The sequence below is a fragment of the Pan paniscus genome, chromosome 2 (assembly GCF_029289425.2).
Source record: "Pan paniscus chromosome 2, NHGRI_mPanPan1-v2.0_pri, whole genome shotgun sequence".
Lineage (NCBI taxonomy): Eukaryota > Metazoa > Chordata > Mammalia > Primates > Hominidae > Pan > Pan paniscus.
In genome coordinates, this window is record NC_085926.1 from 128,661,341 (window position 1) to 128,677,680 (window position 16,340).

At 36.1% G+C, this 16,340-nt stretch overlaps 1 protein-coding gene across 2 annotated transcripts in view; it reads right to left on the reverse strand.

Annotated features, from left to right (window-relative positions):
* PIK3R4 (phosphoinositide-3-kinase regulatory subunit 4) overlaps positions 1 to 16,340 on the reverse strand; it is a 102,992-nt gene that overhangs the window by 53,495 nt on the left and 33,157 nt on the right. For both annotated transcript variants that reach the window (XM_034957364.3, XM_003829445.4), the window contains exons 8-13: positions 15,844 to 15,989; positions 13,846 to 14,049; positions 5,738 to 5,939; positions 4,394 to 4,581; positions 3,008 to 3,218; positions 1,163 to 1,328 (exon numbers count right to left, since the gene is read on the reverse strand). In XM_034957364.3, the coding sequence (XP_034813255.2) occupies positions 1,163 to 1,328; positions 3,008 to 3,218; positions 4,394 to 4,581; positions 5,738 to 5,939; positions 13,846 to 14,049; positions 15,844 to 15,989 (1,117 nt within the window). The remainder of the gene's footprint in view (positions 1 to 1,162; positions 1,329 to 3,007; positions 3,219 to 4,393; positions 4,582 to 5,737; positions 5,940 to 13,845; positions 14,050 to 15,843; positions 15,990 to 16,340) is intronic.

The window sequence follows — 16,340 nt, forward strand, 5'->3', positions numbered from 1 at the left end:
CACCAGAGATTCTCCACATCTGTTTACATAGATGAGATTCAATTCTGATTTCTAGCAGCTTTCTTTTCAGACCAAACTAGGCAAAGAACAAATAAGAATATGGTAGAACCAATACAGAGAAAGAAAGAAAGACAGGGAGGACAAACTGCAAATCAGATAGCGACATACTTATAAAGTTGTACAAATCTACAATATTTATCATAATCACATTTATTAAAATCACATCATGCATATTTAAAGTCTTAGGGATTTGAAGTCATAAATTATATCCTTCTTGTCCGCGGGAGTGTGGCAATGGTACACTATTTGTTTTCCTTACACAGTTAGCCATTCTATAATTTTTTTACTTTTTTCATGATCATATTCCATCTAATCCATTCATTCAGCAAATCTTGTTATATCCAGGATCTGATCATTTCCCACCACCTCATACTGCTACCAAGCGACCAGCTCTTGCCTGATTATTTAATAGTCTTCTAACTGCTTCTGCCCTGCTCCTCTTCAGTCTATTCTCAACATAACAGCCAGAGTAATTCTGTTGACAACTAACTCAGATGACATCTCTCCTCTAACTCGGAACTCTTCAAAGGCTCCCCACCTCACTCAGAGTCAAAGTCAAAGTCCTTTACAACAGCCTACAAAGCCATATCTAACTGGCCCCTCTTACTCCTCCACCTCGCTCACTTTGCTCCAGCCACAAAGACCTTTCTGCTGTTCCTCAACCATGCCAAACATGTTTCTTCCTCAGGGCCTTTGAAATGCCTGTTTCCTCTGCCTGGAATGTTTTTCCACAAGATATCCATATGGCTTTCTCTCACTTTTTTCAAGTCCTTCCTCAAATGTCATTTTCCCTGTGAGGCATTCTCTGGTTAATTTATTTAAAATTCTATCCTACCCCACCTCTACTGCATTTCCTAGCTTCCTTTCCTGCTGTATTTTTTACCACAATTTTTTTAAACCATCTAACACATTAGCTGTTTTACTTATACTTTCATTGTCTCTCACTTTCCACTAGAAGGTAAACTCCGCAGAAGAAGGATTTTTGTCCATTTATCGTTGCTGTATGCCTGGTACCCAAAACAGTGGTTATTATAGAGTAAACACTCAATAAACATTTGTTGATTTGAATTAATGAACTGATTCATTCCTGAGCATATGGTACCTGGTAGTGGTGGTCTTCCCCTCCATCTTTTGACTGTTCCAGATTTTCATTGTGCCATCATTTGAACATGTTGCAAAAAGTGAGTGTTCATCAGAGACTCTAATTCGATTCACAGCAGATTTATGCTCATGAAGATGGGCAACTAACAGCCCTTTAGGACGCCATCCTAAGGAAAAGCAAAGGAGTATATCATAAACTGTAGTTTACAAATACAATGTCCCCATCATCCCGTTATAATAACGAACAACCAGCTTGAAAACAATCATAAGAACTAAAATATTTGAAAGTACCAATAGTTGCCAATAAAGAGTGGTCTACTGGACCATGACAGATATTATTTACTGAGACATCAATTTAGCAATTAAGTGTTGCTTAAATAGCTTCAGAAAGGCAGCCCCTGGGGCCCTTCTCCAGGATCTGAGAAGGCACAGCAGTTACCTGAAAATGAAGGCACAGGGGTACCTGCTACCTCTGAAATCCCTGAACTACAAAATTTGACATCTTTTCTGTGATTTATTAAATAAAATGTGTTACTCTAAGTATAATACGCCACTTACAAAGACAGATTCTATCATAAAATACAGCAGTTTATGATCAACTTTTCACTGTTTTTAAAGTTGTGCTGGTATATCACAAAAACCGTTTGAACATTAAACAATTCCAAAATATTTATTTTGATAAGAAAATTTATGCAACTAACGATGCCACTTGCCACTTAACAATACTTTCTAAATCTTTAAATCATTGACCTTTACCAGCATTTTCCCCAAGTCCACATCAGTAGCCCATGGGAATTCACATGATTTGTAAATATCTATATATAAGCACACTATGCATCTTCTCAATTTCAATGTTTATCATTAAAATGTAGACAGAAACTCAAAAAATATTTTTAAACCTATAAATCTAGTATCAAAGACTAACTGCTACATTACACTAGGCAAGTCTGTTAAGATAGCTGAGTCAGATTTTCATTTGAAGTATCTCTAAATTGCTTTTAATTCTTAACAGAATATGGAACTGTTTCCTCAAAATTTTAATGTTGATCATCGTTAAGGCATAGGGTTAGAGGTGATGTTGTTTTCTTTTTAATTATTTATTTATTTACTTTATTATTTATTTATTTTTTTGAGACAGAGTCTTGCTCTGTCGCCCAGGCTGGAATGCAGTGACATAATCTCAGCTCACTGCAACCTCTACCTCCCAGGTTCAAGCAATTCTCTTGCCTTAGCCTCCGGAGTAGCTGGGATCACAGGCGTGTGCCACCACACCTGGCTAATTTTTGTATTTTTCATAGAGATGGGGTGTCACCATGTTAACCAAGCTGGTCTCGAACTCCTGACCTCAAGTGATCCGTCCACCTCAGCCTCCCAAAGTGCTGGGATTATAGGCGTGAGCCACCACAACCAGCCTGTTTTCTTTTTAAAAAAAGTACTCATCATTTTCTAAATTTTCTAACTTTTTCTTAAATAATATTAATGAAAGTATGTTAAACCTTCCAGAAATTAAAAGCAGGAATTTGGTCAAAGAAGCCAGACATTCAAGTGAAAAAGTGGCAAGGCATTTAACAGGTAAAACCTAGTACTATAAATGGGGAAAATGAAGCACAGATAGGCTAAATTATTACGTGATTGGCCTAAACATGACTTTGCCAGTTGTAAAAAGATCCAACTCCACAAATAATGACAAGATTTCTTACTTACTACTGCTTCTTCCTCTGGGTTTCCCAAATAACATTTTTGTTCTTACCTCTTTTGTCTGGTAGTTAAGTATTCATTTCCTCTATTAGATTCTAGCCTTAAGCACCTAGACTAGACTACAACTACCTATCAATGGAACTTTTACCAGGTGGTGGTGGTTTACTCTCCCATTCAGCATTTTCCATCATCTGCTTAGCTATTCTCTCAGCATTGCACTGCTCCCGCTTTTGCTGGATGAGTTGCTGAAGTTCAGTTTTACAAGTTGTAATTCGAATCTGATAGGTGGATGGTAAGATTGTACTACTTAAAACCGGTATTACTGGTTTTTTATTTTGGACAGTTGTCACTTCTGGAACCTACAAAACAAACAGAATTCTAACTATTTACGTCATAAGCAAAGTATATTTGAAGACAGAAGTGTACCCATGTTTTTATCTATAAATTATAACAGCTTTTTGTCCTCATTAATGTACCAATTTTAAAATCGATATAATTACAATTACATTTTTTCAGTGAAAACCCAGTTAAAATGAAGTATAACCACAAATGCTACATTTCCATTTTTTATATAAATCCTGCATTTTATATATAAAAAAACTGATCAGCACGAAAATAACATTAAACAAAAATTATCATTAAGTGAAAAGAAGAAATGGAATTTCAATTCAATTAATCTGGTTCAATTAATGTTTTTTATTTAAGATATGACTGACTAGGAAAGAGCTGCCTTAAATTACAAACTTATTTCAAATACAGATGCTCCTCGACTTACAATGGCATTACATCCCAAAAAGCAGATCATAAGTTGAAAATATCATTAAGTCAAAAATGCATTTAATACACCCAACTACTGAACATCACAGCTTAGCCTAGCCTACCTTAAACATGCTCAGAACCTTACATTAGCCAACAGTTGGGCAAATTATCTAACACAAAGCCTATTTTATAATAAAGTGCTGAATATCTCATGTAACTTACTGAAATCTGTAATGAACACGAAAAATGGGATGGCTATATGGGTACTGGAAGTACAGTTTCTAATGAATGAATATCACTTTCACACCATATAAACTCAAAAAATCCTAAGTCTAACCATCGTTAAGTCAGGAATGATCTGTACATAAAAAGCATCATGACATTTATCACACATAGGAAATTTGGGACTTCTTCCCAGAAGTATTTTTGCTATTTTATAGATATGGCTATGTTATACTGGAGGAAGAATAAAAAAGATTTAAAAGGTTCACTGCAGCCTAATTATAATCACAGTTCATAATAATGTCTTCAACCCACAATCTCAGATCACTGTATTGCCAAGTACTCTAAAATGAGATCTTTTTAGTACTTTCAATAACTAGATTTCCTCCTCACCATAAAATTAAAGATAAACCTCTTAGAAAGAAATATGACCTCCCTAAAAGACAAGTCACCATATTGATTTTTTCACTACAGTACACAGCCTTTAAACAACCAAAATAGCAGAAGAGCGTTCAAAGACATTAGGAGGACTACTGACTGGGTGACACAGTACCTGTGAAGAAGTTGACAAAGGGACACAAATGCCAGCAGAGGACTCGGAACGAGGAGGTTTCCCAGTCTGAATCACCTCCTGATCACTCCCTTTAGGTAGGGCCTGTGGCATGTTTGGTGGGTCCAGTGACCCAAACATGCTTTTCCATTCTTCATTTACATTTGAGTCTTGTTTTACATGTTTTCTGGCTATGAAAATATATTCAGAATAGTTAGTCTGAAGGTAGCCTTTAAAACCATTATGTGCTTTTATTGCCTTTGGAGGGGACAGGAGAGGAGGCAGGGATAGCAATACACTTCATATTCTATTTGTTCCTTAAGATTTCTAATTTATTCATATTCATGTATCAATTCATTAACTCTCACTTCATTTCTAGGGCAGATGGAAGAGATGTGCTTCCAATGATGTTAATAATAAGACCTAATTACTTCCTAGTTTCCCTAAGCCAGCTCAATTTCAAGTAACCACTAAATCTAAAGTAGTGAATAGTAAGAAAATGGCATGTTTTAATTTGCATTTATTAAACTATTTACCTTTTCATATATATGCATTCTGTTCTATCAGTTGTCTGTTCATATCCTTCAATCTTTCTTTTTTTGGCTTGCTTTCTTATTAATTTGTATGTTTTATATATTATGGATATAAACCATTAAAACTTAAGTTACAAATACTTTTTCTCAAATTTGGCAATTAGAAGTTTATTTTAAATGTAATTCATTGGCTGCCTTCAAAATCTAATGCTAGAATAGAGGAAATTTTAAAGGCATGTAACTGGCAGTGAATATATGTGCAAAAAGGGTATGCACAGGATCCTAAAAAACTTCATACAACGTCAATGTCACAAGAGCTCACAGTTTCAGATCTCAAGACTACAAATGGTTAAGTCTTGTCTGGTCTCTACTCTTGTATTTCATTGTTAATAGCAAGACCTTTGTTTTTAATTCATTGGGCATTACCTACTACTAATGAACTAGAAAACTTGATACCATTTTACACAAACTATTGTTCTTGGGTTGCTGGTTAAAGGGTTAAAAAACAGAATTTCATCTTCAATCATACACCTCCATGGTGACAACGTGATTTTACTGTAAAAGTAGAGCTTTGGAATCAGACCTTGGTTTGTCACATACAGAGCTGTGATTCTGGCAAGTTACTTCCTTAACTGTTAGTTCGCTTCCCTATTTTTCTTCCCCAAAATCTCCCTGCTAAGTAACGGAGTCACTGTATTTGAAAGTTCTTTATCTGTGAAATGGGGCTTTTTATTTTATTATTAATTAGCTAAAAAACAGTCTTATGAAATAACTAACAACAACAAGCTACACACACACAAACAAGCATACTAACCCCGTTTGTCATCTGGTTCTTGTTTGGTTTTAACAAGATCAACTTGTCTCCCAGTTATGCCTAAAGCTGCCAAGTCAATTACACCTTTCTGACTACTATCATGAAGATGGCTCTGGTCCACTATATTGGCCTTTGCTTTATTAGATTTCATCATGAAGTCTTTCAGTGCCAGAAGTTTGTCTTCCTCTTCCTCTGTCATTCCCTAAAACCAAATAAAACCATATGTTCTAGTTTATTTTCACAAATAATAAAAACAAGCCTCAGAATGACTAACAACTGAAAGGACAAATCACCCAATTTAAAACTGAAAAGAGTCAGAAGGGTGAAACAACCAAGTCCAAGTGAAAAATAAAGCTAACAATACAGAATGACATGTCACGACTAAGATCTCCCAGAACACTCTATTAGGGCACTTTGTAATTTGTATCATGATTTATATCTTAACTTTCTTCCTAAAGGACAGTATTCACACATAACTCATCTTTGGAATTTCCAAAGAACACAATATGTGATATCTAGTAGTATTTAAAATACAACTGTTGAATAAATATTTATTATGTGAACAAAACTCTGAATGTACAATATTAAGCAAAAGAAAGTGTACCTACTTCAACTTTGCTCCTGGTTGTGTTGAGAAATTTATATTGAATGAGTATGTAAAGGCATTCTACGATATATAAAACATACTATGCAACTAAGGGATTGATTGGAATGCTGCCTCAACTGCAAATGTGAGCAACAAACCCAGTAGCAATCTAGGATAATGGCTGAAGTCAGACTGCCTAGGTTCAAATTCCAGCCCTAATTACTACTTACTGTATCTGTGCACCTCTATTTAGCTATAAAGATAATTACTGGCACCCATCTTATCAGATTATAGTGAAATTTACATGTTAATCCACCTAAAATAGTGCACTTGAAACGGACAAATACTAAGCAATCAATCTAAATAATTAATTCCTTGGCAACTTAAATATTCTGGTAAATGTGGCAGCTCTGAGTGTCTTTCTTTCCAACCATCCACAGAATCCTCTAGTACATTTTCATCATGTAAAGGAATAAAAAACATTCATTTAATAAAATATCAGTTCTCTGAGGCCTCAATCTAGAATCCCACTAGAGTTTAGAGTCATATTCACAATTCTCAGGCAGACTATGATAAAACCAACCCTAGGAGGGCACAAAGCTAAAAAACATGAAATAAAATTGCATTAAAGTACAATAATAATAGACATATTCTTGACTAAATCCCAGTGTTAACTTGCAATAGTTGGTTTATTTTCATGTCTCCTCCTAAAATTCGCTTTAAATAGACAATAGCTACCTTATAGCTAAAGTAAGAGCTCTCTTTTTGTTAGTCTATGTTTTAGTCCACAAAAGGGAGGGCCACAGTAAGGGCTATAAATAGTAATGAAATACTGATACATGCTACACCATAGGGGGACCTTAAAAACATTAAGATCAGTGAAAGAAGCCAGACACAGAAGGCCACATATTGCATGATTCCATCAATATGAAATGTCCAGATTAAGCAAATCCATAGAGACAGAAAGCTGATTAGTGATTGCCAGGGGCTAAGGGAAAGAAAATGACTGCTAATGGATACAGGGTTTCTTTTCAGGGTGACGAAAATGTTCTGGAATTTAACAGTGGTGATGTTTGCACAACTTTGCAAATGTATTAAAAACCAGCAAGTTGTACACTTTAAGAGTGAATTTTATGGTAGTGAATTGTATCTCAATAAAAAACAAAAAATGTTAGCACTGCACCATGAAAAAACAAATTGACAAGAACATTACAAGAAAGGAAAACTATAGGACAAGGTTGTTCATAAACGCAAATGAAAAAATATCCACTAAAGTGAGCAAACCAAATCCAGTATATATAAAAACATTTTATATATTTATATTGTATTTATTTTCTAAAACTACATTTATATATAGATATAATATGACAAAGCTGTGTTTATTTCAAATATCCAGGGAATAAAGCAAGTTTAAAATATGAAAAATCAATTAACATATTTCAACACATTAACAGAACAGAAAAACCATATAATAATCTCGATAAAAGACATTTGATAAAATTTAACATTCTTCCAATAATCATCTTAGCTCCAGAAAGAGGATTTCCTTAATCTGTTCAAAAGATTGTACAAAAAAATTAATAGCAAAAATCACATTGAATGGTATAATGTCGAGAGTTTTCCCTCTGATATGAGAAACAAGGATGCCCACTCACACCAACTCCCTTTAATACTATACTAAATATCCTAGTCATTTAAATAAGGCAAGGAAAACAAAGGTATTCAGATTGGAAAAAAATGAATAAAATAGTCACTGTTCACACATGATACAACTGTGAATGTACAAGTTCAAAAGAAAATGTTTAGCAAATTATTATAATTAATAAATTTTATGAGGTTGCCAGATAAAAGGAAATATAAAAATTTTTCCATATACCAGCTACAAACAAAATAATGTTTTAATATGCCAATTGTAATAGCACTCAAAATAATCAAAAGTGACAAGCTGACTTCTATAGGTTCAATGCAATCTCAATCAATACATCAGTAAATTTTTATTGCATAAAGTGACAAGCTGACTTGAAAAAAATCACATGGAAAATGTGTAAGAATCAAGGATAGCCAAGAAACTCTTGAAAAAGAAAAAGAAATATTAAGAACCAAGGATAGCCAAGAAAATCTTGAAAAGGAAAGAAAAAAAAAAAAAACAAGCTGGGAGATGTTTTTTTCTACCAAAGATCAAGCCTAAGTTATGGTAACTAAGAAAGTGCAGTACTAGTGTTAAGTCCATAAACATACCCACAAACTTCAGCTTCTGACCATGATGAAATAACAGGGACCAGATTAGTTTTACCCTTCCACTTTAAACAACTTCAAACTGTACAAAACACACACACACACACGCACGCACACACACACAGACACACACTTTTCAGGCATGGGAAAACAGGCAGACAGGGCTACAATGCCTAGAATATTTAAAACTGAGTCCTATGGCTGTCCCAGCAATACTGTCTAGAGAGAGTTGCCAGGCTATGGCAGAAGGAACATAGAGTAAAACAGAGCTGATTTCAAGAGACACATCAGAGTTCAAGAAAGTTACAAAGGCTAACTCTGTGGGGCAGAGAAATGAAGGAGGATCTGCACAGAATGAGAGCTTCAGAGGGCTACAGAAGGGTCTCCTCAAGTCTTTGGCTGCATATGAAACTATGTATGCATAAGGAAACCACCTGAGGCCATAGAAAGAACAACACAAGGTTGGGAACAGTGCAAGACCTCTTAATATACACAAAGCATCATGTTCTGAGTTCTTAGTAGTGGGACTAAAGTGACCAACTAAGGGTTGGTCTGGACCTATCCTAAACCTATCTTAACAAAGCTTAAAAGCAAAGCTTAAAAGGATGAAACTGATTCCAAGTAACTGCACAGCAGAACAAGTCCAACACTGCAAAGCAATTCAACACCCAACATAAAATTCACAATCCACAGAGAAAGAAACTGCACGGCTGGAGGGCAGGGATTAGATAAAAACTTAACATTGCATTATATATCTTCTTATAGCTTTTGAATTTTAAACCTGTATTTATACTAATCTGTCAAAAAGTGCAAAAATAAAAAGTCATTAAAAATGTAACTCATTTTTTAAAGGAGTGAAATCATTTTGTATTATTTATTAGCACCTGATTAAATGGATACAAATAAAACAGGGAGCTATTGTAGATGGATCTAATGAAAACAGCCCCTCCGTGAGTCATCTCCTGATTTAGGTTCTACTGAAAATCTGGAGTACAGATTCCAACTCCCATATGGGTAACGTTCCAAAAGTGTACGTTAAGTCTATTAACTGGAACTACTAACATATTTTCCCATAGAAACAATGCTAACGCTGGTCTAGAAAGGCCTACTTTACCCATGATGTGTCTCAAGTACAGTCCCGTATAGAAGAGCACTGAAGAACTCTAAGCTAAAAAAAAAATTATGTAGGAGTGTTCATATTGCCTGCTTGCAGAAGCTAAAAATACGGCCCTTTGCTCTGTAGCCCTGACATTAGAAACAAGGACTCGCCGGGTGAGGTGGCTCACGCCTGTAATCTCAGCACTTTGGGAGGCCAAGGCGGGCGGATCACCTGAGGTTGGGAGTTCATGACCAGCCTGACCAACATAGAGAAATCCCGTCTCTACTAAAAATACAAAAGTAGCCAGGCCTGGTGGTGCATGCCGGTAATACCAGCTACTCAGGGGGCTGAGACAGAAGAATCGCTTGAAACCGGGAGGCGGAGGTTGTGGTGAGCCGAGATCACACCATTGCATTCTAGCCTGGGCAACAACAAACTCCATCTCAATTAAAAAAAGAAAAAAAAAAAAAAGAAACAAGGACTCAGTTCCTATCTCCAAAGCCTCCCCTAGATCCAAGTCTCTACTAGTAATCCTAAGAAACTCAGGTAGCACAGGGACCAAAAAGAAGTGAAGGTAGATAAAAGGCTTGTAAGGGGCTGGAGGAGATAAACTGCACATGGGCTTCTCCCTAAGTCTGTATAAAACCCAAGCCAGCTTCTGGGTCTTAGCTCTCTGTCCTCTGTTTATTTTACTTTAGAGGCCACACAGCACAGTGTAGGAGTGTAGGCTTTGGAATCAGATAGGTTTCGATTCAAATGCCAACTCTGAAACTTACTGCACTATATGAACTTAAGCAAGTTAACTACCTTCCTTGTGTCTCCATTCCCTTATCTATAAAATAGGAATAACACCTGTTGCTCAAATTTGTTTTAAGGATAGTCAAAAATATGGAAATCACAAACTGCACTGGTAAAGTCATTGCTGGCTTTCAAAAAACCGGAAGCTGGTGTTGTTATGCTGTTATTTCTGGTAAGAACCTCAGAGTTTCTGACCTGCTCTCCCTTCTACTAGCAGTGCTTATCTCTTGAACAGAGGATTGTCCCCTAACCTTTAGGAGTCTCCTAAAGCCACTGGCACCAGAAATAACATAAAATGGGGGATTATTTGTTCCTCTTTTTCCACTCAGACAAATGAGGGGATCACTGACAGCCCAATGAATATACCAAGCACTAACATTTCAGAGGAATACAGGTCAGGGAGTTTTAGTGATTTTTATCATGGCACCCAGTAACGGGGGCTGGCATTGAAGGAGCAGTAGTGGTAGAAGGGGTTACAAGAACCGTAGGAAGCAGGAAGTAGAAAGGCTATGGAAGCTGTTCCTTCCCACTCCTTCCTTTTACCCATGGCAGTGTCAAAACCTATACCTTAGCAAGGTAAAAAGAAGAGATGAGGGGCTAGGGTGGTCCCATGAGGTAACTAATGACTGATAAGGAAAAGAAAATGTCAAGATTAAGGTTTGTTTTGTTTTTTCTTGAGATGGAGTCTTGCTCTGTCACCTGGGTTGGAGTGCAATGGCGCGATCTCGGCTCATTGCGACCTCTGCCTCCCAGGTTCAAGCGATTTCCCTGCCTCAGCCTCCCAAGTAACTGGGACCACAGGTGCCCACCACCATGCCCAGCCAATTTTTTGGATTTTTAGTAGAGACAGCGTTTCACCATGTCAGCCAGGCTGGTCTCAAACTCCCGACCTTGTGATCTGCCCGCCTCAGCCTCCCAAAGTGCTGAGATTACAGGCATGAGCCACCGCGCCGGGCCTGGGATGAAGGTTTTTAAATTAATATACAGGATAGGTAGGGGAGAGAGAAATAGTCACAACAGCCAAGGCTGAAGAAACACTTAGATTGAGATGATTTTTACTGCACATTGAAATCTCTTTGATAAGGATTACTTACTCAGGAGAAACAACAGAAAAACGTGATTCAGATTCCAATTTTCCACAAATTGCTTTCTAAAATACAAAACATATCTAACGTACAAGCCAAGGTTAAAAGAAAACCCAAAGAAAAAGCTCTCCAGGAATTCAAGTCACATCAAATTAAATTTTTAAAATTTGCATTATGGCTGATAGAGCACATATTCAGCGACTGTATTCTTTATTTTTAACCATTTTTATTCCTATCTTGGCTTCCCTAAGTTCCACATACCCCTCATAAAACAAGATGTACATTTAGATTTAACATTTCTTTTTTTCTTGGCTTCCCAAGGTGGGATTACAGGCATGAGCCAACATGCCTGGCCTAGACTTCATGTATTTATTTTTTAATTTGTTTTTTCTTTAAAAAGCAAAACAGGATACATGTGCAGAATGTGCAGGTTTGTTACATGGGTATACGTGTACTATGGTGGTTTGCTTCACCTACTGACCCATCCTCTAAGTTCCCTCCCCTCACCCCCCACCCCTCAACAGGCACTGGTTTGTGTCGTTTCCCCCTGTGTTCATATGTTCTCACTGTTCAGCTCCCACTTATGAGTGAGAACATGCAGTGTTTGGTTTTCTGTTCCTGTGTTTGCTGAGGATGATGGCTTCCAGTTTCATCCATGTCCCTGCAAAGGACATGCTCTCATTCCTTTTTATGGCTGCATAGTGTTCCATGGTGTATATGTACCACATTTTCTCATCCAATCTATCATTGATGGGCATTTGGGTTGGTTCCATGTCTTTGCTATTGTAAATAGTGCTACAATAAACATATATGTGCATGTGTCTTTATAGTAGAATGATTTATATTCCTTTGGGTATATGTCCAGTAACGGGATTGCTGGGTCAAATGGTATTTCTGGTTCTAGACCCTTGAGGAGTCACCATACTGTCTTCCACAACAGTTCAACTAATTTACACTCCCACTGACAGTGTAAAAGTGTTCCTATTTCTCCACAGCCTCCCCAGGATTTATTTTTTCCTGACTTTTTTTTTTTTTTTTTTCTTTTTTTGGAGACAGAGTCTTACTCTGTCACCCAGGCTGGAGTGCAGTGGTGCGATCTTTGCTCACTGCAACCTCCGCCTCCCAGGTTCAAGCGATTCTCCTGCCTCAGCCTCCCGAGTAGCTGGGATTACAGGCACACAACACTATGTCTGGCTAATTTTTGTATTTTTAGTAGAGATGGGGTTTCACGATGTTGGCCAGTCTGGTCTGGAATTCCTGACCTCAGGTGATCCACCCACCTCGGCCTCCCAAAGTGCTGGGTTTATAGGCCTGAACCATGGCACCCGGCCTGTTTCCTGACTTTTTAATAACTGCCATTCTGACTGGCATGAGATGGTGTCTCATTGTGGTTTTGATTTGCATTTCTCTGATCATGAGTATTGTTAAGCTTTTTTTCATATGTTTGTTGGCTATGGAAATGTCTTTTTTTGAGAAGTGTCTATTCATATCCTTTGCCCACTTTTTGATGGGATTATTTTTTTCTTGTAAATATGTTTAAGTTCCTTGTAAATTCTGGATATTAGATCTTTGTCAGATGGGTACATTTCAAAAATTTTCTCCCATTCTGTAGGCTGCCTGTTCACTCTAATAATGGTTTCTTTTGCTGTGCAGAACCTCTTTAATTAGATCCATTTGTCAATTCTGGACTTTGTTGCAATTGCTTTTGGCCTTTTTGTCATGAATACAATTCATATTTCTAAAGAGGCATTACCAATGCCAAATGTAGTAAGATTTTGTTAATTGATTCAAATTCATAGGCTTTTAAGATATACCAGTAAACTGCTGGTCTATTAAACCTAAGATGCATTCTAAATACAAGTTATTTCAGCTGTTTACAAATATTAATTACAAATTTGGATTGAAATGAACCAGGATTTTTCTATATTGCATCTATGTTTTGCAATGTTTCTTCCAGCTAAATTTCATTACATTTTTGGTAAAACATAGAACTGAATCAAGACTACTAATTAAATCTAAGATTGTTTCTACTGTCTTTCCCTCATTTATTTAGCCAGTAATTACAAAAGAAACTTTAGAGGTCTCCCATGATTCCTTATTTAGCTTAACCTGATACCTTATCATCATCTTATTATTATCTTTGTTTAGGAATCAAAAGCAAATGCCTAAGATGTTTGCCAGATTTACTTACTCATTTTTATGATGTAATCTAATCAATCAAAAACATTTTTAAAAACTAAATGGACACTTCAATATTTTTATGAAATTCGCATTTAAATGTAAGACTTCGGAAGGGTGATACAACCTGTGAGAGCAGCTTCTTCAGAAGCTGTGCTATGGCAGGATCCTCTGGCGGAGGGCAGTCGGGAAGAGAACCATTTCGTTTCTTCTGACGCATGTGAAGATGTCTGAACAAGCTAGTAATATCTTTAGACCTCAAAGCATAATCAAATATAGAACGACTTACTGGTTCCTTTAAAACACTGAGCAGAACAAGTTTTCTTTCAATCTATATTGGAAAAATAAAAAGGATCAGCCAAAAATATAACATGTACAGTTATTTTCAAATTCAATAAATACAACTTGCAAAAAGTTAACATATTCATTTTCTAAGAAAATATCAACATCTGTAAGTGTGTAGAAGAAAAAAGAATACTAGTAAAATTTAAAGAGCTAAGGTATCTCTTACTTTTCATTGTAGCGCTAGACCACACATGTGCGTCTATCATTGGAAGACTAATCATCCAACCCAGGAAATTTTAGAAAACAAAAAGAGCCTTTTCTAGATCCCAATATGTCAGACAACGTCCTAGATCTAAAAAGTATGTGCAGTTCACACGTCTGACAACCAGCAGGTACTGATCCAGAAAAGATGCTCAACAGCCACAGGTCTTCCTTCAGTCATCACATTTTCGTGGTAGATTCAATCACTTCTAAAAAACATTGCTATCTCCATAGTGTTTATAAAATCTTTCCTTTAATTATCCAAAAGGAATACATTCCTTGTCAATGCAAATAAAATGGATGAGTACTGCTAAAAGTAACCAAGAAGATTATCTTCTTTTTTTTCTTTTTTTTTTTCTGTGACTCTAGCAAAAGAACCAAGAGGACTTCCTTTAGATATATTTAACTCCTTGGTGAAGTCAGCCAGTGGAAACCAGCATAAAAAGATATCTTTTGTCTAATCCAAATTGTAGGAAAATAAGATTCATGAAGCAAATGAATAATTAGCCTCTCAACTTCTGATCCTGGCCTTTCAAAATACGAAACAATGACAAAATAAAAAGTTCAATGAGCAAACTTTTAAATACAGTAACTATTCAAAAGGAGTAGATATCTCTAGATTAAATTTCCAAGGAAGCATAAACTTTTCTAAAAAGCCATTTTTTTCTGATAGTGCTATCCATCTTTCATGTATATGTAAGTTGCTCTTGGGGTAAAAATAAAAAAAAATCCTACAAACTCTATGAAATAAAGAATGATAACCTCTAGAAATGAATGAATCTATGAAGAAAAGAAGGTATAACCAAAGCTTCCTAGTTTCCAGAGTTTATCCAAGGCCATTTTCTCCAAAGGGAAGGCACATTGAAATACAAAAGTGGGAGAAAGCCAGAGAGGTGTGTGAATTCCAAATGGGAAATGGAGTTCTGGTAAAAATAGGAACTTTCAGATGTTTTAACAGCTAGAATCATCCTTCGCCATTTCAATCCATTTAATGCCTATCTTGATAGTTTGCTGTCTAGCAAGATGAAGGGTATAAACACTGAAAATCTAGGTGAATAATATTTGCCCTGTACAAACCAAAGACCCAAAGTTTATCACCAAGTACTGCTAAAGGTGGAGCAGAGGTTGCGGGGTTGTTAGAATAAAAAAGAAAAGACATCAAAACAACCAGTTAGCGGTGAAAAACTTAAATTTGAAAAAGACTTTTTCTAATTTATTATAACTGGATGCAATCAGTTATACTTTTTAAAATAAAAAGCAGAGGGCCATCAATATACATTTTTGCTAGACTATATTTCACTTTTAACAGATGCTTTATAATATTACACAAAAGAAAATATATGAACTACTGTACACTACATTAGATATAACATGATGTAAAACATAATAATCTTTTGCACTTTTCTGACCTTCAAAGGTGCTTGGTTCATTAACATTAATTAGCTTGAAAGGAATATAAACATGCTATAGCCCAATTTAAATACTTAAAAAATGTTAAGAAAAATAGGACTCTCTAAACATTTTTTTTAAAGAGGCACAGTTTGGAGGAAAGACTGACTCCAACTTGGAACACGTATACCTGTATTATTGGTTGGGTAATATATGGGTCAAGATAAGGCATCAGTTTACAGTAGACATCAGCTGTACTTATTTGACGAGCTACCACTGTGATAAATCCCACGGCACCATAACGTATCCATAAATTGGGATGACACAGGAAGGGGGCTAAAGAGGAAAAGAAAAGGTAGGGATCAAATAAGTTATTTCAAAGTATCGGGATAAACAAATTTTTACCTTATAACGTAACTGACAAAAGGATTTTGCCACAGTGTTACTATCAGGAGCCTTCACATACTCAATTACCCTGAAGCATAAACTCAATCAAGTGGACACACTGTTATTATAATATTCTCTTATTATAAATATCACAGCAGTACCACAAAAGAATAAAAACAGTTACCTCATAGCTGAGGACTTAAAATTTATATTTTTTTAGTCAGAAGTAAAATTGTGTGGGCACCTACTCATTTATAACACTGGATTAAAAACTGTTAAGAGACATAACAAGTCCCAACA